Consider the following 27,259-nt stretch of genomic DNA (forward strand, 5'->3'; position numbering starts at 1 on the left):
ACCAGATCTCAAACTTTCCAGAACTTAACTTTTATATTTAAAGCTATGCACTTGTGAAGAACAAACAACTCTCGCCAGGGATACGATATAGACACTTTTTAAAAAAATCATACTGCAAAACACAAACAGCTGTAAAAATTAAAATATCAAGTCAATTTTCCTAACACTACATAACTGTTCCCTAGAGTGTGTATTTTGTTCATAATAAACTGTAATGTGTGAAGAACTGAAAAAGAAACTCAGTGTAGTTTTCTCAGGAAGTTTTTCCCCAACAGATTTTTATCAGAATGACTCTCCTGGTCTGTATAATATCCTTTGCTTCTCAGTCTTCTATGCCTGCTATATTATTCAGCTGGTAGACTGGTGAATTATGAGGTTATGAATAACATGATGTTCAGTATTTATATGAAGACTACACTTAAGATTTTTTTTTGGAAGAAATGCAAAAGCAGCTTGCTTCTCAACAAAAAAAACTAAAAGCATGTGCTGAAACAGACATGGAAGGTTGACATTACCAATAGCGAGGAGTACTTGGAACTTCTGCAATGGGTGGGGAAAAGCTGGAAAGGGCGGCAATTAGAAATGTTTTGGAAGAAGAAAACATTTTTTAGGGTGAAAGTTAATTTTTACTGTGCCAATTACAATTTAAGTTAAATTCAAGTTTATTTTTCCTCATTCGGTTTATGATCTCATCTAGTCATCAAGGATGATTGATGATGTTTCAGCATTTGGGCATTTGCCAGTTGCAAGTAAAAGGGAATTATTTATTTTTCTTTAGCACTACACTGCTGCCATTAACTGTATCCCACCCCTTTTGTTTACAGCCTGTCACTGAAGCCACAGCTTTATTTTAATGTGGTATAAGCTCTTGTCTGGGGCTGATAGTGTAAGTGATCTAGCAGACGTCTTGCACAAAGGGCATCATTTTGCACAGAAAACACACAGCCTTTGCTTCTGAAATTATCCCTGCTACTGATCCAGACAGGATTGTCCTCTCCCGTTAAAATGTGGACTTCAAAGCCATAAGTAAGCAATCGACGCTGTCAGTTTCCTTGTGGTAAAACTACATTTATTTAATCCCTTTAAAAACAAACAAACAAGAAAATTACTTTGACCTTTGCCTTGGCACAAGGATTCTGATTTGAAATGTGTATTACATGTCTAATGCGCTGTAACTGCGTCCAGCTGAACTGGACCAGATTTATGTGCAATTAGGAAAAAAGGAAACCAAAACAATTTCATTTTCATATTTGTTCATATCAAAGCATCTTGTAGAAGCATTAAGTTTTAACTGAAACACACAGAACGATGAAAAAAGAAAATAACTGGAGAAGGAGTGATCTGAAAAAAATTGCATTAAATAACTATTATGGACTTTCTCACTTGCATTTTTTCTGAATTAAACTATTCAAAACTGTAATTTTGAATGTCCCCACTTTGGCTGTTCGTAAGGCACAGGGAGGTTTTTTTGCATGAACTCTTCAACCTGAGAGTTTTAGCAGAAAAGCTTCTTTACAAGGCTTAATTAAAAGCAGGTTTAAGTCAGGGCCCTAACTCAGTCTGGGTTTTATTTTGGCCTTCGCTCTGTGTCAGAAGTCAAGTCCCAAAAGAGAAATGAAGGTCACTATTCAGTCAAGAGAATATTTTCTCCTTCATTCTAAGCCCAACTAAACATGTTTCAGGTTTGAGTCTGGGTTTAGGTATCTCCAAATGAGATTTTATATAATATGCACCTAAGGGGGAAATGCAAGAAGATGCTAATCATGATGTCTAACTTTGCCCTATATAATAAACAATGTGCGAAAAGCACACTGCAATCTTCTTTGCATACAACCATTTTGGTACAGGGAAATGTATATTCTAAACAGATGGAGTTCACAATGAGCATACTTCACACTATCAGATGTTCATGATGAATGCGACATCATTGTCATGAAGTGTTCTAAACAGTCATGCAATCACACTACAAAATGCACTGAGCAGTGTACCAAACCAGAACTGCACCAGCAGATCTGTCGGAAAACATTCATTTTTGAGAATGATTTAAGTAGTAGTTTCTTGGAGACTTTCGACATTGAATATTATGCTAGCAGTTTTTAAAGCATGCTGTCCTCAAAAGCAAGACTATATTTTAGCATGAATAACTATAAAAAAGTTAATTCTTATCAGTCATTCTAGTGCAAGGAACAAGGACCAATAGCCAAGCAGTTAATCATTTCAGCTAACAGGAAATGTATTATGTTATCATTGGTGGTTTTGTAACTGGACAGTAGGCACAGCCTAGTGCATCCTGTTTGCAACCAATAGCAGAAGCAGATGCAAGATTGATATTTGTCATAAGCATTTCTAAGAACAAAAACATGGTGATGCTTTTCAAAAGACTTTTCAATGTTCACCAGATGTGGAGCACATGTGACCCTTGAATGTGAAAGAATAATGTGACAATAAAGTTGAATCAATACAACATGTGCCAGTAATCACACCAAGATGACATGCAAATGTTTTGAAAACAAAAATATGTAAATTATTTTTAGTTCTTCAGGACAGAAAAACTGGGCACCTGGTCAGTTGCTGTTTCCATCCTTATTTGAAAGCCCATCTGCTTAAAATATGTTTCTCGCTGTGTGAGATAGCATCTAGCTTTTGTATTTTTACATAAAGAAACTCTATTCCTGTGCCATTACTTACTGAAAACAATTAAAATTTAGATTTAAAGTATTTTAAAAGATTGAAAGCTTTCCTCTGCCTCTTTGTATTTTGTGAAAATAAAACTCCTATGAACAACACGTGTAGAAAAAGGATAAGAAAACTAGTGCCAGGCAGGAGTGCTTTAGTGATGTCTTAAAACTGTGTCTCTCCTTTTGACTTAGAGAAGGGAAACATAATGAGAAGAGCTACACCACTCCATGCTTATCTTTACTACTCTAAGTTTATCCATCAGGTATTAAAGAAACAATTCAGTTTCTGCTAGTGATCATTTCTGAAGATCTTGCTCAGGCTATGGATACAACACATATGTACACAGTGATAGGCTAGGAAACAATTAATATTACAGAAGCAACAAAACCATCTGCAGATGCTGATGTTTGAAACCGATAGTCTTACATGGGTGAATTCATAAAGAGAAAAATATTCATTCCATGTAGCTTAAAAATTGGATGAAATCAGAACCCAAAGCAAAACACTGAATTTTTGTAAGCTGTCAACAGAATTCCCCTAAAATATGTGGTGGCTTCCCAATCTATACATTTGTTGCCAATCCTTGCAGTCAGACCCCTACAAATTAAATGTGGGCACATATGTCTCCAGTATATTCAACCCCTTCTCTGCAGTGAACAAGCAGATGAAACTAAACCAGCATGTAGTGAAAGCCAAACCTGAAAAACACTCCCTTGCAGCAGCAGCACCGTGTGTCCTTGCGCATCTACTGTCATCTCTGTAGATGCAATGAGAAGATGCAGTGAACCATTTCTCTCCAACAGTAGGTAGCTTCTCAAACAGCTTTGTCTTCCACAGGACAGGGAAAAAACATAAATTTCCAACATCTATGGCAAAAGCCAAGGTCTCACCAAGACAAGCTTGGGTAAGCAGTAGATATGGGGACACAGAAGGTGCTAACTGAATTGTTCCAGAGGCTCTCCAGAACTGTGAAATTCAGGGTACTTGAGTGTTGTGTATTGAAGCCTTGAGCATTGAGTATTTTTTTGCGGAATTCCAGAAATTAAATAACCTGGTCAGAAAATACACTTATAGTCTGAGGAAACACCTATACAGATGGAAGCAGAATAATCTAATTATGTGAGAAAGCCAAGAGAGATTTCCACCTTTTTTTTTTTTTTTTTTTTTTTTGTACAAGAACATATATTTTAAAATATATTCCTATGATCATATACAATCAGAAGAATTATGCCCAGATTAGGCTACTGTGCAATAGAGATAATGAACTTTAAGTAGTGTTACATGATACCAAGAACTTAAGCTTTTTAAATATTCATTGTTTGTGACATAAGAGACTTGCAGAATTTTTTCATAACCATATCTGTTAAAATAGATGTAAGACTAAATAATTTTTTAAAATATACTTTCAAAACCAAACAGAATGTAAAAAAATAATGCCAGTGAGAGCCTGGTCACCAGGAACACCAAAGTCATAATTAAAATATATGTTAATAAAAAGGCAGTTGAGGATCTGTGTTAGTCTTCTTCAGGGATCCTTTATGTTACCCACACTCTGATACTGTTACTGGAAAACATTCTGAACAGATACATTTAATATCTACAGCTATTAATAGTTACAATACAGTATCTACATCTTCCCAAATTCAACTGTCCTATCTCTGTTTCTGTGTTGCAGAAGAATACTGGGTTAAGAAATTCAGATAAAGCCAGAGACAATTTTTAAAAACGGAAAGAAAATGTTCCTTATTTTTTATCAGAGAAAAACATTTCTGCTCCTTTCAGAACAGGCAACAGTACTATGCAAGGGTAAATTAGATGCAACTACAAAACTACTGAATCCTCTGCTGCCTACGGCTTAGTAGCTGTTTCATTTCCCTAGACTTGAGGATGGGTAGGGAAGAAATACTAGAAGGAAAACTGATGAATAGAATTAAGTCATGTTTGGAGAGCTTCTCATCTCTGGCACATTACCTTTTCCTCTTCTCTTCCAAGTGCCCTCATTAAAAAGAATTTGAAACTTTTCCCTTCCCCAGAGACTCAGATTATAATTTATTACTTATCTGTTATCTACATTTTATTTTCCTGAAGAATAAACCTACATCAACCTGACAGTTGTGCTGAATGGCAATGGTTTATGGACCAAGTAATTTATTTATTGTAACTACAACCATATGTTTTAACCTGCTACAAGATCATGAAATACTTCCCATCAATAGTCAGTCCAAGTTAGATTTCTATACTGAATTACTTAATGTGACTGTACAGCATTTCTGTACTTCAAACAAACAGTGTGAGGACGTAAACAGCAGTTAAATGTATTCATGCCTTATTAGACACAGCTGCACAAATGGGCTGTCATATTTCATTAGAAAATACCATACAAGTTTTATGAAATGAAGTACCCTTCATTTCTGCAGGCAACACCACTACTTTAAATTACAGGAACACTCACAGAACCATATGCTATTTGTTTTAAAGGCACACAAAGGAAAACAATCTGGGATGAGGTGGTGCAGGGGGGACATCCAGAAGGAAATTTAATTTTTTCTCCTATGCCTAACACATTTTTATTTAACAAAGTATTCTTATTAAATACACAAAAGAGTAAACACAGAAACTACAATGCTACAGAAGCTTCAGAATAAGGAAATGCAAGTAATTTCTAGGTATGGAGCAAATATTTCCTTCTGTTTTTTGGGGGAAGGTGGGATCCAAATGAGAATCAAGCAGTGTTATTACACCAGTGTGTCAGCCCTCACACTGCTCTGCACCAAGCCAGGAACACCACAGTCAGCGGGCAGCTTTGAGCATAAATCCAGTTTTTCAAGGTCAATGGTATGCTGACTTTAATGCTCTTCTGCTCAAATATGGTGCCATGGGGTAAAATAGGGAGGCTTCTAAAGAGGCATCTTTTTAGACTGAGAGTCCTTAAAGAAACTTCATGGTAATGTAAGATAACTTAGCTGAAGAAATGTGAAATGGATAAAACCTAAAGAAAGACAACCCCTAGTGGAAAATCTCTCTTAATTTCCCAAGAAAACTCAGGAATGTGTGGAAACACCTAGTTGGTTGAGTCGTTTGTTTGTTACACAAACCTGTGGGAGAGCAGATACAGTAGTAATCTCTTTGATTAAATTCTAATATTCTACATCTCTCTAAGAGGGAAGAGTTAGAGCAACAACTCTGTTTTAAGTAGACCTAACCAGTCAACTCCAAAACATTGCCTGGCAATAAGTACTGGAAAGTACAGATTTGATTTTAAAAATTATTCTTCATTATCTACTGCAAAGGTAAAATTCCACTAGTATTTTGCTGGCCAAATCAGCATGCTGCTTTCAAACATGGCTTGCTTTTCTAACCTAGAGAAGGAGAGCTGAACCTGCCTTCTTTGCTGGGAATGAGCAAACAATAGCACACAGGTCTATACATCTATAAAAAATTGATTATAATTTATAATGAACAAAAATCTACCATGGCTTCACAGCTGGACTGAGCCACAATCAGCTTGTTATGTACTAGTGTCTCTCTGTGTAGCTTCCTTTGGGGGTGGGGTTTTCACTGAAAACAACAGTTCTGTGAGTTCTCCAACACACTGCCAGTTCCACTTCACCACATAAAAGACAAAATCTTAAGTCAGAAAAGAGTTAAGTCCTAGACCACCCTGATCTCAGCTGGCCTGCAAGCTCAGAAAATTAACACCACCTTGTTTTCCATCAAATAAGCAAAATCAAATTAAAGAATATACACGTTTTCCTACTGAAAGTAAGTGCACCTCTATGTCTATGCATGCTTCATGTGCTTAGAAATATCTGATCCAATGAAGCATGGGGGGCCTGTTGAAAGTTAATATAACTCATTAAGGTGGGGAGACAGTGGCAGCCCCACTGTTAATTTTGCCACAGTAAAGTTTTCACTAGTTTTCAAGTGTGTTGTTTCTCTGCTTTTGCCTTGCTAGTCTGTAGCAAGGCAAAATAATACACTTGATTATTTCCTACAATCTGTTGATTGTAGGAAATCAAGTATATCCTCCAAAGGAAGGAAAACCAAACTGACAGACTAATATAATCACACTCAGACCCACATATACAGTGTGGGCACTATCAAACTGGTTTGCAGATAAGAGATTTGATAGGTGATTACTGCCTTGGAGCTAAGACACACAATGATAAGCAGTTCCTATAAATAAAGCTCTCACTATACACTGTGCTTTGTGGTGTTGACTTCATTATTATTACAAGAGCATCTGTTTGGAGGGAGGACACAGGGGCTGTAAAAATAAGGCAATGCTTATTTCCTCAAAGACTACAGTACTGTTAATGAAAGCAAAAAACAAGTATTTTTATCAAATAACTATGAGTGGCATAATGAATTAAATTGATACAAAATAAAATGCTAGAATACAAATGGAGTTGTCTACTTCCCCATCTCTATTCATATGACTTTGCCTGCCAGTAATACTCAATTAACATCAAATTGATGAGCTTATTAGCAGAGGCTTAACACCATAAAAACACACTTGATTCAGTACTCAGCAAAACCTTGACGATTAACTTGTCCATCAGGAGACTGATGAATGGGCATTGCTAATGGGATTTCTGTGGTTAAGAGGCAAAAAGATAAACTAAAAGAATCTGCAGTGTTACACTGCTTACCTGTGACCACAGAAGCCACATCTAAAAAGGCATTGCTTACAAGTCCCTGCCTTCCAATATAAAAGATGCTGTGGCCAAGAGTTCTTGACTCCTCCACTTTGTTGGATCCAAAATAATGCAAGCCATTTTTCTGCAGGTTAATAAGCCATGACATTTGTCCAGTCTATTGGAGACAATTTCCATGTAGGAAAAGTGCTTTTAAAAACACATTTCATGCATGACTCAGTCTGTCCTGTGCAAGCAAAACCATAAAGTAAGACAATTTTTTTTGTTTGTGAGGGTGGTACCAATCTCCTTAAGAAGCAGACACTGGAAACCAGATCCTGCATCTAAAGAAAATCAGGTAGTAGGCAACTCTTATCACTGGAGCAATGTGTAGGGCAAAGAAAGGATTTACTGGGAGTACATGCAACAGAAGCTTTGCTTCTTGGAGCACAACTGTCAGTGTAAGAATAAATTATTATTTATTCAATATTGTTAATACTGTGTCTCCTCACTACTCCTCTACATATACTGGCAGGGATTGAGGGCACCCACCTTTTGGCACAGTTAATATTAACTCTTACAGAAAGTAAGGAGTTAATGTTACATTTTAAGGAGAAAAGCCACAGAGGAGAAAGAATGGCAAGTGATATGCAGGGCTCTAGCTCTGCACAGGGATTCCCAGGACTGGGGAAGGACTCTGGGTTTCACTGGCAGCAAGTGTTCATATGACACTGACAGTAATGCAGCCCTCCTCAGTATGGCTTAACCAGATAGCAGCTGCCATGGAATCACAACATGTTAGCTAAAAACACTGGCAAGTGAAAGGTATTAATTGCTTAAACCTCTAACAAAAGAAAGTGCATTTGTCTAGAGGGGGTGATAGTGGTTTTCTGCTTTCCCCTGTGAAAAGCTGGCTCCTATTACAATAATTTATACATTGGGATTCTTTTATTTTACAACAAGTATTTTGGTTTTGTACATAGAACATTAATTTAACAGTTTCAATTGAATTAATATGTTTAGCCTCTTCCCACAGGGCTTTAAACGTTTTACAGATGTTGACATTTGTACACTTAAGAAAGCCATTTCTTCATTTAGTGGTTCTAGATGACCTCTGTCCGGATACAAAATATTAGCCTCTTCACAGAGCAAGTGAAGGACATCTTTGTGTTTTAAATGAGAGCCATAATGGCAATACTTGGCAATTTTCAGACCAAATGCAAACATATTTATTTGACAAGAATACTGAAAGATATTCTTAATTCCCATATGATATGGTAACTACACTTAAAATATTTTAACCTCTTGTCAGCCAGAGTTAGATAAACTTCAAATAGTTTTCTTTCAACAGAATAAAAAACTGTCAATAAAGACAGCTCCTGTTTACTCTCAAAGCATTTATTTAATGTTAAAACAATCCTTACCTGTATTTTATTTTGTACTTTCAAAGTAGTCTGATCAAGAGCATTCTACATACAGGAAATTATTTTAACTATAAGAATTCTATATATACATATAGAAGAAATAATTTATATAGATATATATACACACATACAAACAGGTTTACTTGTAATGGAATTGACTACAGTGAAAATGCAGCAAGTCTATCAAACAGACAGCTAAATAAGAACTAACAATAAACAATTTGGAAGCTTAAGTAATTGATACATGACTGTTTTCACTTCATCAACAAATTACATTTGATTGCTTAGTTGGGTAAGACAGAATGTGTATCAGTGTCCAAACTGCAATCTCATCCAAAATTCCAGAGGATGACCTTTGCAACCACCATGGTATCATGCAAGACTCCCACTAAGACAATTCATTCCATATGTAGCTTTATGTTGAAAAGTAACTGAGCTAATTTCAATATTTATTTTTAAAATGTAAAATCTCTAACTGTGGGCAGCTAACACTATGGGTCTTCTTTCCAAATACTGTTGCAATATCTAATCTGAAGAGATTAACTTATCAACATTGTAGACCACCAAAAAGATAATTTATTGCACTGAGCTATGTAATTATAAATTACACATAAATAAGCAATATAAATAATAACAAGGAATGTCACTGATCTTAATCTAGTCTATGTGGAAGTGAAGGTCTCTCAATAGCTGACCTATGAATTATTCTTGCAAGCAAGAGCGATTACTACAAAAGTTTTTCTATTTTCTCACTTTCTAGTAAACTGCTTGCTTCAGCAGACTGCAGCCCATGCTTAAGCTCTTGATTTACACCAGTTTAGAGTCAATAAATATTACCTAGTAACTACTGAATCCTGTAGAAAAGCTGAGCAGCCTGAAAACTACATTGTGTTCTAGGCAGGGAAAATTTGTAAGCTGTCTTAAGAGTTTCCAAATTTATTGGCAAAAGATTCTGTGCAGGGATGTATGTGTGAGGAACGCCTAACCTATTATGTGCAAATAAATAATAACGTCACCCTTGATCAAGTAATGAGTCGTGTAACTTACATTTGCAAAAATGGAAAAGAATCACAGCACAGGATGGCATGGTTACTAACACCCTACTATTAGATCTTGCTGCTGAAACATTAACTACAATATAAAATACTCAGCAGGATTGAGATTTTTCCACTTCTTTTTTTTTCTGAGTTTGAACACTAATATTCATAAGAGAATGATGTCATTGATTAAACTCATAACTACTTTCTGCCAAAAGGAAAATAAAAACACTGGAATGACATCTGGCATTAAGTCTCTGTTTCCTTAAAAACATGTTTATACTGTCTGTTACACAAGACACCAAGACTACACAAGACACCAAGACAACAATAAAATCGGTATTCTGATAAATTTTACGGCACCAAATTAGTACTAATTAGTACTTGGAATTTTAAACATGAAAATACTATACTGTCAAGAGCTCTCCACCTAATTTTATGTATACAGCTTCCACCACCAAAGTATTTGATCTACTTGTATTACTAACAGGAGTGACTAAAAATTCCAGTTGCTTTTGCTAAAATATTTCTTTTTACGGTAGCTGAAAGGACTTTAAGTCAGATAGGCATCATAAAGGTAGTTATATCCACTGATCTAAAGGATGAGACTGAGAATGTGTTAACAATTTTTGATTATGGATTGATTTTGTGAATTTGGTTGGTTTGTGGGTTTTTAGAGAATTCTTTATTATGAATTTAATTCAAATTACTCTTGAGATTATGTGACATTAATCAACATCACAAAACAAAATTTTGACAGTTCTGAGATCTAACAGTGGCATCATGGTTTTTACATCAGTACTGAAGCTGTCGAATTTCCCAGGAAACTATGAAATGTTGGACAGCAGGTACAAAAACTTTGTGGCACAAACAATCTCAAGAAGCAAGATTTCCCTGTCCAACACTATAATAACAATTAATTTAATAATCTTTCAGATACCCTTATTTTTGTCAATCCAGCTATTCTAAGACAGCAATGCTGGTATATCTGCAGTTTTAGAAGGAAGTTTACCCCAGACATCTTAAAAAAGAAGAGAATTGTCCTCATTCTAAAAAAGAAAGGTAGCTTCCTCTTTTGGGAAGGGTCACTAAAAAAAACTGTAATCTTGGAATTTAAATGGTGGGCATATTAATGAAATAGACTTCTACTCAGTATGACAAGTAATTTACTCTTAAATCTTGAGAACAAGTTATGCCAGAAGGATTCAGCAAATTCTAAGAGGCAGTACCCAACTGTATCAGCAATTTTAGAATAGTGCTATTCAAAGAGGAGCAACACTTTCCCCTGGGGCACATTTATGGTCTTATTCACACTATCTGCTGGGTACTTTTAAATTGAATTTGGAGGCAGAAATCCCTGCTCAGTAAAGATATGAACAGTCTATGTTAAAAACAGCAAGTTTTTTTCTCTCACAGTGTCACATTTTGTTTAGTCTGGAGAGAGCTCCTCCTGTGTTTTTGTATTTCATGGGCCCATACTGCTTAATAAGCCTTCAATAAAGACATACATTTTAGAGGAAGAGGGAATATAACTAAAAAGCATGGCGTGGCAACACTCTTTCTTACTTTGTTACCTCCCTAAATATTAAATCTTCAGTTGCAGGAAAACAAGGCAGTCACATGAGGAATACTGGATAGTTACAGGCTGTGTGATGCAGCATTTGGTCTCTGTTCCCTTTCCCATTTATCAGTTTTACATATGGTCAGAATGAGAAAAATCAGAAAGAGGATTTCAAGAGAAGAAAAATACAATGGGGTAGGATACCTCCTTGGTAAATAGGCCAAAATGTTTAAATTTACACAATATTTAAAACTCCTCAGTACTGAAAGCTCTATCATGTGCAGAGGTAGAGCAGTAGAACTCAGAGAAAACTTGTGATCAACAAAATTAATCCTTTTGATGCATTACTCTTATATCATGATCCTCTTTCCTTTGAGACCAACACCATGATTCCACTGAAATCCAATTGCAGTCTCAAACTATTCATCCATCCTAGTTAAGGAGAGAACAACACCATGCTAAGTATGCAGCTATACTTTTAGCAGACTTTCAGTCAAAACAAACTTGATGCAGATGTAAAAAACTTAATGAGCCAGCATAAGTCTGAAAAATGTAGAAATTTTAGTTGTGACAAAATAGTAGAAGTAGGCTGTTTTGACCTCTAGCAGACCATTTTTTGAACTGAGTACTTGCAATTGAAAAGGGTAAATCAAGGAGTAGAGAGAAAAAGAAAAAAACAAAAAGGTTAGTGTAATAGTTAGACTAAAGGTTTCTTATTAACAATGTAGCTTTTTTCTGAAAAGTGTGAAATAGACTAAGCAGAGATTCATGAGAGCCGTCAGAGAGATCCAGTAATGACAGAAATTCCAACACTGTGCAGATTTTTTTTTTTTTTCGGAAATCTGAGATTCTAACATCAACTGTTTTTACTGCATTATCTCCTTTAGCATCAGCTGGAGTCTGACATGCATCCATCAGCAGAAAATCTAGAACTCCTACATTGTCAGAATCTAACGATATTAGTCCCAGTACATCTTTTGCAAACAGTTGTCTTCCATGTTGTTCCAATATACAATAGAAACAATACTCCTTTCATGTTAAAACAGGTACTTGTTATTGAGGATTCTTTAAGATTCATTATTTTAAACTATATGAAATATAACAAACATGCTAAAGAATTTCTCAGTAGTACTGCTGAAACAAAATACCACAGCACCAAATTTAGTGCAGTGTGCTATGTACCAACCATTCACAAAGTAATGTCCTGGCTGATTTTTTAAAATAAAAATATCTCTAATGTCTTCTGGGTCTCAACACTGCTCTCCCTACAAACCCCTGTCAACAGCTCAAAGACAGGCCATGCACTCAGAGCAGATAATGCATGTCAGATTTTGTCTTCAAAATAGAGTCTATACAATTCAAAATAACTGTTGTTTGAAATATTGAAAACAAGTATGTGCTTAAGGAACAGTTACAAATGTTAGCCTAGAAAGTTTGCTTTGGCTAGCACAGTTTACCTTAATATGATGGGTGGAAGGCAGAGGGTATAATTCAAAGCCTCCTATGATCATGAGAGTGCTTGTTAAACATTTCTATTTCATGAAATATATAGTTTGGTTGTTCTTTACCTCTGTTTTCCCATTCCTTGTTGATTTACTGCATGGCTTTTATATAGACAGCTGTCTGTTGTTGTGAAAACTATGCTGAGCTTGCAGCTTTATTTTAATTCTAAAGCTGAACTGGTTTTAAGATGGAACTTAGCCAGCCTCTGAGAAGAGCTATGTGACATGACTCACTGTGGAAGAGAAAAGGGGACAATGTCAGTCCCATCCTCTACAGAAAAACTAAAGAATGGCTAGAATGAGTTTTGTACCTGAGGTGTGGATTTTTCATTTTTTTTAAATAGAGAAAGAAAGTTGCCTATGATACTCAAAAATATTTCAGTCTCACCAAGAGACAATAATTTTAAAAATTAATTTAGACAAGAGCTTGCTACTATCTAAGTTTTGCAGTTTTTTTGCTTTCCAAACCTTGCAGGAAGCCATTGACTACAAAACTATGAAGTATGGGCATATTTTTCTTGAAGGACCAGGGACTGTACCCTGATGCCAGAGATCATGAGGAGAATCAAACTGGTTGGTTGTTCTAGACACCTGATTTTTACAGAGGTATCTGGTTTTCATTCATTTAAGGCTGACTCATTAACTTCATTAGGAGTTTGCTCATCAAGGCATGCTTCTTGCTAGGGTTTCAGAAGATGGTTAAAACAATAAAAAGTACAGGAAGAAACATTTTAAGCTTTTTATGAACTTCAGCAGAAATTAGCTTTACTAGGTTCTTAGAAAAAGCTCCTTCTTTGTTTGGTACATCTCCAAAGGTTAGTAGGATAAAGTTCAAAATATCACTTACTCTTAATTTCCTGAGAGCAATCCAAATGTGATAGAAAATTGTATGTAAATAATACTGTAGTCACAAACAGGATGCCATAAAAAATGTGGTGGTGGGAAAAACTGAGCGTAGATGACAGTTTTGAACAAGAGAAACCTCACTCTCTTGGTGCATGGAATTTCCAACTCAGAAAATTACACAAGTTTTACACTTATATAGTGACAAACTCCTCTCTGCATTTGATTCAGCATGTTACCTTAAGAAGCATAAAATGATGACAATGATACAACAATCCTAGGCAATGTCAGAAGTTGTATCTTCTTGAAAATTCATATAAATGTAAAATTCTTACCCAATTCAGATTACTTATATGCTTCACCTTTAATGCCTACTCTTTTGTTTAATTAATTTTTTAGACACAGAATAAATATGTAGGTTCCCATTCCTATTATCCATTTGGTAATAAGGAACAGCTCCTTAGCAAGACATCCCAATGCACTTCTTCATAAACAAATACAACCTACAGAATGCAGTGGAAAATCAAACCATTAAACAGAATGTGTACCTGCAGAAGTAATCGCTCAAAGGCAAGGAAATTGTCCCATTTGGAAGTCTGGGGGTGTTTCAAAGTCTGGACTGTGGCCAGCACAAGCTGTAGAAGACCACAGTGGTTCTCCAAAGCTTTGAGGTTGTTTCGGAAAAGTTGAATGTATGAGCTGAGCTGTTCTGGGGTGACTCTGCCTGTAGAAGGGAAAACAGAACACAGCATTCAGTGGAGACAAATGCAAAGCTAAATTTTTTAAATTATAGTGAAAAGGTTATAGAGAACTTTAGAGGCCTCTCCACTATGGGCTTGATCTTAGCTTTGCTGCAATCACTGGGAGTTTCAGCTGCAGCAACAGGTCAGGACAAAGACTTGCATCACCCATGAATTGTGCCTTGAGGTATGTAATATGGCAGGTTTTTAACAATGTATAACAAATGGTAACATAAAGGGCAATATTTTTGTTTTCAAAGAGGAACATTCATTTCAGCAAGGGAAATAATATTTGATGACTACTTCTAAACAGTCTTTCTGTTTTTACCAGAAGTCCAATGGGAATTTGTGAGCTTTTTACCTTACAGCAAATTCAGATCTTCTCACCATTTCCTGAGGGCATATTTTTTGATTAGTCTTGACTCAAGAAACAAATATAATGTTAGTGACACAAGGAAACTTATTTCTGGAGCTCTTCTTGGAAAGGATACTTCCAAGGTGTAACCCTTCAGTTTCTGACATGCAGTAACCACAGCATGATTTCACCAGCTGTTTGAAAATACACACCCCAATGACCCCACACAGTCCTGTAGATCTCTTCTTATTAGAAAAGCATGAGTGGCACCATTTGGGTCTGATGAACACTACAGGATTAGCTGTTGTTCCATCCAGCATTAAAATGCCAGCTGAACTGCTCAAGCAATTTATATTTTAGGAGGGATCTCTTTCAGGAAGGAAGGCAGCTCATCTATCCCAAGAAAATCACCCCAGATGGCAATTACACATGCCATCAACAGACAGACAAAAAGGTGTCAAAACACCATCCTAGCTGCAAGTCTGGATTGCAACTCAGTCCAGGGCTGGTTGCTGGAAGCCTCTGCCAGTAACAAGTCATCTTCCTCAAGCAAACCAGACCTAAAAAGCAGGGATATATGAGATGGAGTGAGGAGGATCCTTTAAGTTAAATAGGACACTCTTTGGTGCCAGGGAGACATAAGGGTGTCCTGATGCTAAATGGTTCACAGGTTACAACACGGCTCACTTTGGTCAGAATTTTTCCATAAAGGAGAAAAATCTTGTAAAACTGCCACTGTTTCTTCTCTGCATTTGGTCATATCATCACTTAACAAGGCTCCCCATCTGCCTTCATCCTTTCAGTATCATATAAATGGCAAATAAATTATTCCAACAGCGAATAAATATTGAAAGCTCTTCCTCTTAGTTTCAGTGATATCAAGGGTAGTCTTTGGAAGAGCATTTAGATTTGGAAAAGCTGCTAAATAAAGCGAAAACACACGGGCTCTTTATGTGAATTTCAACAGAAAGAGTCAAACTGAAAAGTCAGCAAATTAACACACAAATCAAGCTGACACTGCTCAGGAGGCCAGAGGGCTGACAAAAGGCTTCCACGGTTAGCCCACATAGGCTAAAACAGCAACCATGGCCATGTGTGTTTTTAGACTAAACACTGGAGCTTTCAGTCTTGTTTTATTTCTTTTAAAGCTGTGTCAGGCAGATTTACACGGTGATTTGAAAATGTCCATGATGCCTTGCAGCATACCTTTGATAATGACTGCATTATTACCCAGAGCAGTCCTGATATATTGTAGCATATTCAAAATCTGATAACTTGCTTCAACTGAGAAAACAGGCCAGCCCTTCCCTCACACAAATCAGAAAAATAGGAGGGCTTATAAGACTTCTGATTTCAATTAAAAATAAAAAAATGCACAAGTTTTGTTCCACATTGTTTCTTATGAAAGTGAATCCAGATGAAGCACTGGATCAGTCTGAGAGCCATTCAGCACCATTTTAGATAAACAATCAAATTCTTTCCCACCCTCAGAATACCACCAAAACGAAAGTCCAACACATATGTAAGTACAAGAAAAATCCTGACCTTAGCAAATCATTAACAAAACTTATACTGGCATTAAGAAGTGCAGCATCTCAGCTGTGATGTTTACAATACCCAGAGAACCACTCAGATCCAGGGTTTGAGAGTTCCAGCCAACTTCTACACAGCAATCTCCCTGGACAGCTGGCTGATAAATCTAGTTCCAGTATTCTACTATTCCAGTAGCTGAGGAAAGGAATTTGGGAAAGTAATTGGTAGTAATCAGCAATTAGATGACTTTTCCTGAGGCCTAAATCCTCATCACCTTCCCTGCTGCTTGCTCACAGAGGGAGATTTCAGCACAACAGACTACTGTTAATCTAATTTCAACCCTACCAGCCCTTGGATTTTGAAGTCCCTCTGTTGTTTTAAATAGTTTCATTGCAACGTTGCAGATAGGTCCTCAGAAATCAAGAAGAGATCTATTTTAACCACATCATGTCTCAACAGTCATTTTGTTCTCTTACGGCATATTTCAAGGTTCACAGGCAGAACATGGCAACTACTGGCAAAAAGACCTTAGTGCAAGTGTCTTGTCCTGCTCTCTTCTTCTGGCTCCGTAACAGTCATAGGCTGCTCCAAACTCTAGATTCATGCACAGTCAGAAGTCTGTGTGGGCATCAAAGCCTGACTTGTGAGAAATAGAATATGCTGACAAAGCACTTGATAATTTTTAAATTCCTGGATGTGGAAAGGAAAAGCTTGACCTCAACCACAGTTAGGGGATTCAAAAATACTGATAACCTTTTTGCACAAATGCCAGGAATTCCATATTGTCCAAGAAATAACCTTTGCCATTAACAGTTATCAAGTAGAATGTGTGAAACAACAACTTAGTCAACTACATTAAATCCCAATACAGGACTTGAAAAATTACATCCACCGAAAGCAATATTAAAACAAAACAAAAACCAACCACACACACACACACACACACATAAAAACAGCTACAAACCTCAAGAACAATAACAACACCACAAATCACCCTAACACTTTGAAGCCTCATGCCTCTTCACAAGTATAAGAGGGAGGATAAAATCAGTAGGTAGTCACTGGGAAGTATCACAGCAAAACCCAAAACTTAACAGAATATAGGAACATGGGAAGCAGGGAAGAAAAACAGACTGATGATGTGTGGGAACTAATTCAGCTAAAACAAAATTAATGGCTACATTGGCACAATTGACATTTGTGCACTAAAGAAATAATCTTGGGAAACAGAATGAAATAATAGTGTAGGGAATAGACTGGATACTACAGAAGTAACAGAAACATGACAGACTAGTGACCAATCTCAATACTGAGGGACCTGCCCCATCCAGAAAACAGTCCCTGAACATCAGTATGATGAAGCAACCCTGTATTTTAGGGCTCTGATAACTGGAAGATAAAAAGTAACACATAACAGAGACTAGACTAGCCTAGTAGAAGAGAAATCTAACATTTGTGTCAAAGAAATGGTGAAATCAGCTATGTTATTTAGCTGATGTCGAGAGTGTGAAAAGCTTCAGGACAAATATCCTAGAAGAAAAAATTACGTAACACCTAAAAATGGGATAAAATGCAAAGTACATTTATCAAAGAACATGATGTCAAATTGAGATGTAACCAATTAATGAATTAATTACAATGCAAATGGATTTACCATAGCATTAATTGTGCTATAACCATATTTGAATGGGAAAAGACTAGGATTATAAGAATTTTAAGATACCTAAGCAACACTCAGAAACAGATGGCAGGTAATATGCAATAGAGAAAGAAGTACTAGAATATGAAAATAAAAGGTAAAATAAAAGTGTTATTCTATGTGCTTATACATAATTAGAGTACAAATTTTGGTAATAAATGGTGCCAAAACAGGTACTGTCAGAAGCTTTTGGAACATCATTAATACAGAGAAAGAGCAGCCAGCAGATTTGGATTGCTTTGAATATTGGACAAATATAAGTAGGATGAAATTTAACAGCATAAAAACGATGCATTTTGAGGCTAGGGTAAGAGCTGAAAATGTGGAGTTAAAACCTGGAAATGACAGAAGGAGGAAATAATGTCTAGGCCTCTTCATTGCAAAAGAGCAGGTACATTTCCTTTCAAACGATACAGCTGCAGTAAAAACAGAGACCACAGAATGCTTCAATACGTAGAGGCTATAGAAATGCCTCAATACAAAGCCTCTCCCTCCAGGAGCACTCTGCAGCACAAATCACCCCCATTCCTGAAAGTTTAACTCAAAACTGTGATGCATGCACAGAGAGGTCACTATAACAATAACTATAACGGAAAACTAAAGTTAGGAAAGCAAAACAGAAATGTCTGGCTTATATAGGCTCAGTGCATCAGCTAAAAAAAAAAAAAGAGGTCTCTATGAATGCATTAAAAAAATTTACATGAAAGTTCAATACTGGTACTGCAACCAGTGGGGATAAATAATGTTAATATATTTACACAAGACATTAAGAAACATCACTGTTTCAATCAGTCTTCCAGTAGGGGAGGCAAAAGTGGATGCAAACAAATGTAACTTGTTCTAAGGTGAGGTTTGATGACTGTCTAATGAGCAGCTGCATAAATGTTCACAAGACTTAACTTAATATAAATGGCCCCCTTCAATCCTTTATTCCTATGATAATAAATTTGTAAACATATTGGTCAAACTCCACCTCCAACTTTCAAGTATTCAGAGCAGATACCAAAAGAGCTGCAGAACAATTTTGCCTACTTTTCAATTACAGGTGTTGCTCGGTTTTCGTTTTTTTTTTTAAATAATTAATTGAATAAATAATTTATTATTAAATATGAAAACAGCAGCACTGAATACCAACATTTTCAATATTTTACCATATCAAATATACACAGTTCATAGTACATGTACAAATGATGACATACACAATTAATCTGAAGGGAAGAAGTATTTCTGTTACTGGCAAAGCAGATCACTCAAAGCAGACATATTGTAGCAGAAGTTACCAGCAACTCATATTAAAGGCCTGTCAAAAATCTGGGTTTGAGTAGTAAGAGCAGATTGAGTGGAACAGAAAGACTTTCACCTCAACAGTTAAACAAAAAGTCAACAGCCACATCTGTAAACATTAAGACACAATTTACCAGTATGACTTCTTTTCCATTTGAAATTAATGCTGCAGTCTATGTAGTGCAATGCAGGCATTGTTTCAAGAATATAACTGTTTTTCAAGATGGATTTACTATTAGAAGTAAGTTTTTAAAATTCAGAATCCAAAAGTGCTTATGCATCCAATAAAAATTTATGGATGAACAAGGTGTTTAAAGAGCAAAGGTCAGAATTATCAATGCACTGTTCCAAACATCCAGGCCTTATTTTATTCATGTAACACTTAGTAAATTATCTCCATAGGGACAAGGAAACAAGTAAAGAGGAAAGTACATTTTGTGACCAACTGAGTAAATCAGTGGATGCTCTTCCAACACTGCAGGAACCACCAAATACACACAGCTTTTAACTTTGTTCAATTTTATGCAAGAACACAGTTTCACTGGCTGGAATCCTTTTGTTGAGGTCCATTTTCCACTTGAAAGAATGAAGAATAAGAAACAATCTTGGCATGCTTATGCTCACAGATGAGATTTTTCAAGTCAGTAGAGGGCTGAAGAAATCCAGAAAAATTGTTTTCCTTGTCCACAGTCTAAGCAGCATAGACCTATCTCTCCTAGTAGCAATGCTGGATACTTGAGAGGAATGTAGAAAGCACTTGTACTCCACAAAGCCAAATGGGCAACTGTGCTGCTACGGGAGCTGGATATTTGACAAACTGAGTCAGAGCAATGGAGAAGGATAGATGATGCCCCTTATGTCTCCTTGTTAGTCTAATTTCCAGATGTTGTTATTAACTCAAAATTCGTTTGTACTTCTTGGGAAGCTTCAATAACAATCCTTAACAACAAGCGCCAGGAAAATAATTTAATCTCAACTTTTGTTTGGCTTACTTCAAAAGTCACCCAGCCCTTAAACTGTTAATAAAGAAAAGAATATCAGCTAATCCCTAGTTCTTTGGAGAGAAGGGAAGTTTGGGATGCTGTTTGGCTAGTTTCTCCAGAATAAGGCTCTGGACCTGAAGAGCTCTAAACCTTACAGCAGACTGAAAACAGATGTCTCAGGCTTATTTCTAACTGCACATGCTCACCTCCTGCAAACGTCAGCCCATCTGTCCTGGGGTTTAGGGTCACTTGTAGGACTCTCCCTTTTTTGTGGCAGAAACACCAGTACCCAGAAAACCCCACGATCACAGGTATGAGTACAAACAGCAAGTCCCTACTAGAGTAATGCCAGGAAAAGTCCCTTTTGGGAGTCTGAGCATGTGGGAACCCCAGCCTTGTTTTGGGGCCACATGTGGTGGTGAAATTCCTCCTCCAACCCGTGCTTCTAAAGAAAAACTCCGCAGGCTTAGCTGTTCAGTCTCAAGGCAGTTTATTGCTAGTTATCTAACAGATTATGTTATTGGACTGCAGCTATTTGATCAGTGGCCTGGGTAGAGGCACACACACACCCTGACATCCTCTCTATCTGCTGTCTTCTTCGTCTCCCTCCCCGCCCAGGGCTGCTGCTATCTTTTATATGATATATTACGTATAACATGTTTACAATTATTCCCCAATACCTACTACCTACATTGCCAAGTGTTTTTCTACTCTAAACCAATCTGTGAGTGCCAACATCACCAAGAACATGGAGGCAAGGAAGAAGAAGGAAGAAGGATGGGTTCAGCCCACTTTCCTCCATCTTAGAACTTCTGACCCCCATGTACAAAGTGAAAACCCCCCTGTACATGTGCTAAAACCCCCCTGTACAATACTAAAAAAATTTCCCCTCTACTTCGTAACTACTTATACTATACTATCTAACCTTTTGTGATTGCTTGTTCCACCTCCAAAGTTGGTAATTCATTCCATGGCTCAAACTCAAAATCACAGTTGTTTTTCAGCTGTCTGCCAGGGTCTAGAATGCTTCTGACCAAGGCCTGGAACATCTAAAAATGTCTGAGAGACATTTTGAGTTCCCACAGAGCAGTCCCCGAAGTACACCACAAAGTACGCTGCCACAAGGCAGGGGGAGGCTCCTGCTGCCTGCCCCCACAGCACTGTGCCATGAAGGAAGGGCTGTGACCGGCCCTTACTGACTCCCATTCCTCTTGCCACCTTAACATCTGCAGAACACAGGCATTGGAGGTCAGCCACTCTTCCCTGTCTGTCATAGGCTTTCTAGTATATCCCAAGACCTCGAGGGAGGCAGAGCCTGCCACATCTCACATCTAAAGGTGTGTGTTGCAGTGGCTTTCATGGAGCCACAGACGATGGTGACAACTATGTTAATGCTTAGCAAATTCTGGAATAGAGGCATATACTCAGAACAAATAAAGCTGAACTCTATTTACTACTCAGCTAGCACTTGCAATGTGAGCTTGAACATCTAGCCTGACTTGGCTTCAGTCCCATCAGCTGTAGCATAGAGTTAGTTATCCCAAAAGCAGTTTACTCTCTATCACTAGATGTGTATGGTATCATGAAATCCTTGTTTTAACAATGTTCCTATAGAGCCCAATTATATTCACATAAGTGCCATATGCTTGCTGTTTTAGTTTTCTCTCCTAGTAAGTCTTAGTATTTTATTACAAAATGGAAACCACACTTAAATATCAGTTTCATTGACTATTCTTTTGAAATTCTTTTACATGCCTTAAATAAAACCTAATCAATTAGGTGGGACAAATGTAACTAAAGCAGTCTAATACAAGATTTTTGGCTCTAAGCATCTAAATCCAGATGTCTAAATATGACCCTAGTTATGATTTATGACTCCTAGACCATCTACAGTTTCATGTTTTCAAATACATCCTGAAAGCTTTGACAAATATATAGTTTAGGTTTCAACATCAGTTGATAATTTTTTCTTTTCTGTCCTTCAGAACATTGTTTTTAAATGTTCTGGCCCTTCAAATTATTGTTTCCTTCTTTGTGTACTCTACCATTCAGTTTTCCCTCTTCTGACTGTTAAGTCAGCATGCACAGAAAAATAACAATCATATCTAGCCAGTGTCTACAATACTCTCTGATTGCCCCCCAAAATATTAAAGCAAATTTTTTAAAAAAAGAACTGTGTGAATAAACAGGTGAAATCTTGTCTTCCAGAATTAAGCTTTCCAGGGGTTACCATCAATATTAAACTTGTAATTTAATACTGGCATACCAGAGTTTACCCAATAGTCCTCAAAATCCTGAGTAAATATGCATAGGGGTTGGATTTTATTACTTAGTTTTTGCCACTTCCACCAAGTTAATAAATACAGAGTACTAGGCCAACTCCCAAACAGAGTCTCTAGCCCTTAAAACCCAGTAAGCCCTGGAAACAGTAATTCACTGTTTCTGCAAAAGGACTTGCAATCTACAAATTTGACTGAATCATATCCAGAACACTTTAAACTTCACACAGAAATGAATCAACTTGTTTGTCTTAAAAATAACATTCCCAAAGGAATGTCAGGTGGCTTGCGCATGTCCTCATTTAGCCCTACGACATATGTTCTCAGACACTGAAGCACTTCATTGTGTTGTTGGCACACTGCCCCACAGAGAAGGAGGTCATTGTTCTTTGGTACACTATTCACAGGACTTATTTTTCTTATGATTTCTGGAAGATTTCTGCAGCTGAGAATATCCTAACAATCATTTGGGTGGTAAGTAATTAAATAGGGATGGAAAACATGATGATGTATGAGTATGTACATATGTAATTCACCATGTCTCTGGTGTAACAAGTCATCCTTTGCGAGACTGAAGAGGCTTGCACAATTATACTTGGGGAAAAAAAGCATTGGGCAACCCACACAGTTGTACTGAATTGCCATGTTCTACCTCAAGTTTTCCACCTACAGTCATTGGAAGCACACCAGCACATATTTTATCTTTTCTTTAAATCCTTTGGCACACGTTCTTCTCGGTGACACTTTGGTCCTTTACTTCTATATCACTTTCAGCCACTTGAACTTTGTTCCCCCTCCTTTTTTAACGTAAGCAAATTCTAAAGTCCTTTCTGTGATCGTCAGACACACAAAGCACATCCCTTAGTGTTGATACCCCCAACAATGCTCCACCAAAGTGCAGGTGCCATGTGTTCCCACTGCATGCCAGAATCAGCATCTCCCAACCCATACTCATCAAGTCTTCCTTGTGTAAAACACAGTCCTTGTGGCTGATGCATCCTACAAAATTAAGATATCACAGCGCACATTACAGCAAGTTCTATCTCATTTTCAACCAGGCTGCTTCCCCACAGATATAAAAGAACAGCAATTGCAGTGAATTTCATTTTCTGAACTTGAAGTATTTTATTTTTCCCCCAGATGCAAAGAGGCTTAAGGAACCTGCTCCTGTATTTTTAGCCACATCTTGTTTATCACAAATGGTCAGTCTACTGTATAGTGAGGTCCTCTTTTAAAAAAACCCTTCAAATTCAAAAATCAAAATATTTCCTTTCAAGACTGAGATGATACAATAGAAATCAATATCAGCAAAAAATTAAGCAAGTTTAGTGAGTAAAAAAAGTCTGGTGTTTACCTGAAAAAAACCCCTCAAATATAAATTTAAGCAGAAAACAGAAGATGGTAATACAATTACTTCTTTTCAGGAAGTTGCATTAGCATTCATAACTGATACATTACAAATTTATGTTTGTGTGTGTATAGATATTTCTTTTGTTTTTAATCAGCTTATTTCTACAGAGAAGGACTTTTGATCTAGCTTTATCACAGGTGCTCAAAAACTAGAAGAAGCATTTCAGGCTTTTCTGGACAACTTGGTTTGTTATGTATAAAAGTTGTTTGTTTGGATACATTAGTAGCTGATTTGCCATCACTATATGAACAAGAAAATTAATAAGTAAAGTTAGTTGTGAAATCCTGAAAAATAATACCAGTTGCCAGTATATGCGCAAGTAAACACTATTTAAATTTTTAATCCTTCCACTCAAAATAATTTTCTCTTGATTTAAACAGCACAAAAATTAGTAACAACGTGGATTTTCATTAAACTTTTGTTTCAAAACTCCACAAAAGTTTATCTGCATATCAATGTTTACTCCTAACTACCATGAACATCACTGAAATTATCTAGAGAAAGACACATTAATATAGCCTTTTCTTTATACTTTTATTAAGGCAAAAAGACTTCATATTGAGGTTTATATAAGCTTTTCAATATGACATTAGGAAATAATACAAATAATGAAATTATATATTTATAGAACTTCTGCAAAAGCAACACTTGTGCTTACTTTTAAATTTTTAAGAATTATTTTAAATTCAAATCGCAACCAGACACAGAAGGAGACTTGGCCTCATGTTTGTATTTCAGCGTTTTGGCTTATTTTCTACAAAAACGTTGATATAAAAATAATTTTTAAAAAAATTAAAATTTTATCCAAAAATATCAAGGATCATAGAAAGACTAATGTCACACCAGTCCCTTCTTAAAAGTAACAGTAAGGTTTGCCAAATAGTTCTGCAGCCATGTGCCAACCACAATTTAATCAAAGAAAACATACTACCAATATATTTTTCTGTTTCCCATCACTGCACAGGGTTCTGTGTTTCACTTCCATCTGCTGTTTCACAGCAGTGAAGTGCAAAGTAGATGAGGTATGAGACATAAATACAATAGGCTTTACAATTTTATTAGGGCTTGAACCCTTGCTCACCTTACACCACAAGAAACTACTTAGCATGCAGTACATTACTCACAGAACAATGACAGACAATTAAGACAAAAATACCTTTACGGATACTTTGAAAACTAATTTTACCTAAGTTATTTTTGTAAGAATATGAAGTCTCAGAATTAGAAATAAAATTAAAAAAAAATTCAACAAGACCTTAGGGTAAAATGTTGTATTCAGTACTTCCAAATGAGACAAAATTTTTCTTTAAACTTAAATCAAGAATGAGTACTCTCAATATTACACTTCTTTTTTTAAGGTAAACTCACACAACCCATAATTAAGTAGTCATAAAACAATCAAACAAAAAAACCCTAATTCAAACCAACTCACAACACACAAAACAAATTTGAAGAACACTTGATCTGCTAAACAAGAACGACTAAAAGTCATTTAAAGTCACCTGCAGGGAATACTTTCCTAAAATATGGAGGGAGAAATTTTGCCTCCAAATAAGCTTCTTGCAATAGAGAGGCTACAGAATGTTCCCTAAGAATTTTTTTTTTTTTTGAATATATTTCAATACTATTCTGGGAAATTGCAGTTTTGGATTAAACTCTACTTACCTATTCTGCTTAAAATTTATTTTTGTTATGACTACACTTCACATGATCAATCTCAGTCTCCTTCTATAATCATAGCATGCTTCCTTGAAGAATAGGGCACAACCTAACTCCCAGGATTCCTTCCAAAGCCATTCTCAAAAGCTGTGGCTGTTGTTGCAGTAGCAAAAGCCAGTGGGATTGCACATACCAAACCCTTATTTTCATCTCTACAATTCAGATGATGCTTTGGTACTTCAAGGTACTTTTTCTTCACACAGGATGTATAAATGACACAGATATTTAACTATCCATTTTTAACTCTTCTCACTTCAGGTGTATTTATGTGCACATTTCTCAAAAAAGAAATCCTCCACTTTGAGAGCCTGCTGATACTCTGCCATTAAAGATAATACAAATCACTGAACAAATAACAGGTAGATGTGAAGTGGTGTTTTCCCCAATTCATAAAGGAACATAACCTACTGAAAGACAATTCAGGAGGCAAAGGAAGGAGGGGAGCCAGGAAAGATAAGAGACAAATTAAAGAAGTTGGTAAGTTGTTTAAAAAAAGAAAAAAAAAAAAAACAAAAAAAACCAGAAAGAATAATTGACTGAATCAGCTGAGCAGCTACAAGATGGACAGAGCTGGATAAAAATAAGCTACCTATCGCTGCCTTTTTCATTTTAGATTTTACTTCTTCCTCATGAAATACTCTGTATTGCTGTGCTAGTTGGGAGTTCCTCTACTATTAAACTCATAGAATAGGCTAATAGTGGATCTATGGCCTAAGTCCTTCGAAGCTCAGGATTAAATGTGTCTGTCCAGTTGAACATGGATCAGTCATATGCCCCTGCACCAATTAAAGTGAATACTGTACTAGGTGGCATCAGAACAAATGCAACTGGCAGGCAGAGGGAAGTGGTTGTAAATCTCTATTTAGTACTTGAGAGACAGCATCTGGAATATGAAGTTTTGGGCTCCACAGTACAAGACACACTAGAGTAGGTTCAGAGAAGGGGCACTACAATGATCTAGGCTAGAGAAAATGATGCATAGGTAAAGGCTAAGGGAGATGTGTGTGCTTAATCTCAAGATATGAAAGCAGCGATATCTGTTACTGTCTTCATGGATGTGATGAGTGATTACAGGGAAGACTGAATCAGATATTTTGGAAGTGCAGAGTGAGAGGACAAGAACCCATGGTCACACACTGCAGCATGTGAACAATTAAACTGCTCAGAAAGGAGAACGTTTTCTCCACAACAGTGGTTAAGACCGGTGTAGAGTAACCAAACAGGCTGTGGAATTTAGTGGGCCAGTGCTCAATCTAGCACATTAATATCCAAAATCCAACTGAACAAGGTATAGCGTATCTAGTCTAACTCTTAAACTGTCCTCGGTTTGAGTAGGAGATCAGATTACATGAACTTCAGAAATCCCTTCCAACCCAAGGTTATTCTACAATTCATTCCTATTTGTTGATATCCTTCATTCTGTGGTATGATGGAAGCAGTTATCAAAAAGGGGCAAAATTCCTACCAGACCTTCTCAATCAACTTTACATCAAGTAATTGTTCCTCTAGGATGCACTTGATAAGAAAGGATAAATAACTGTGTTCTCAAAATGAGCTTTCTGCCACTGCCTTA

The 27,259-nt window shown here is 36.6% G+C and overlaps 1 protein-coding gene across 4 annotated transcripts in view; it reads right to left on the bottom strand.

The window, feature by feature from the left end:
• Positions 1–27,259, bottom strand: part of SCFD2 (sec1 family domain containing 2) — a 188,979-nt gene that overhangs the window by 125,630 nt on the left and 36,090 nt on the right. For all 4 annotated transcript variants that reach the window (XM_085578609.1, XM_021555815.3, XM_085578608.1 and 1 more), the window contains exon 4: positions 14,232–14,407. In XM_085578609.1, the coding sequence (XP_085434735.1) occupies positions 14,232–14,407 (176 nt within the window). The remainder of the gene's footprint in view (positions 1–14,231; positions 14,408–27,259) is intronic.

This window comes from Lonchura striata, chromosome 4, assembly GCF_050655825.1.
Source record: "Lonchura striata isolate lonStrDom1 chromosome 4, ASM5065582v1, whole genome shotgun sequence".
In the NCBI taxonomy this organism is placed as follows: Eukaryota; Metazoa; Chordata; class Aves; order Passeriformes; family Estrildidae; genus Lonchura; species Lonchura striata.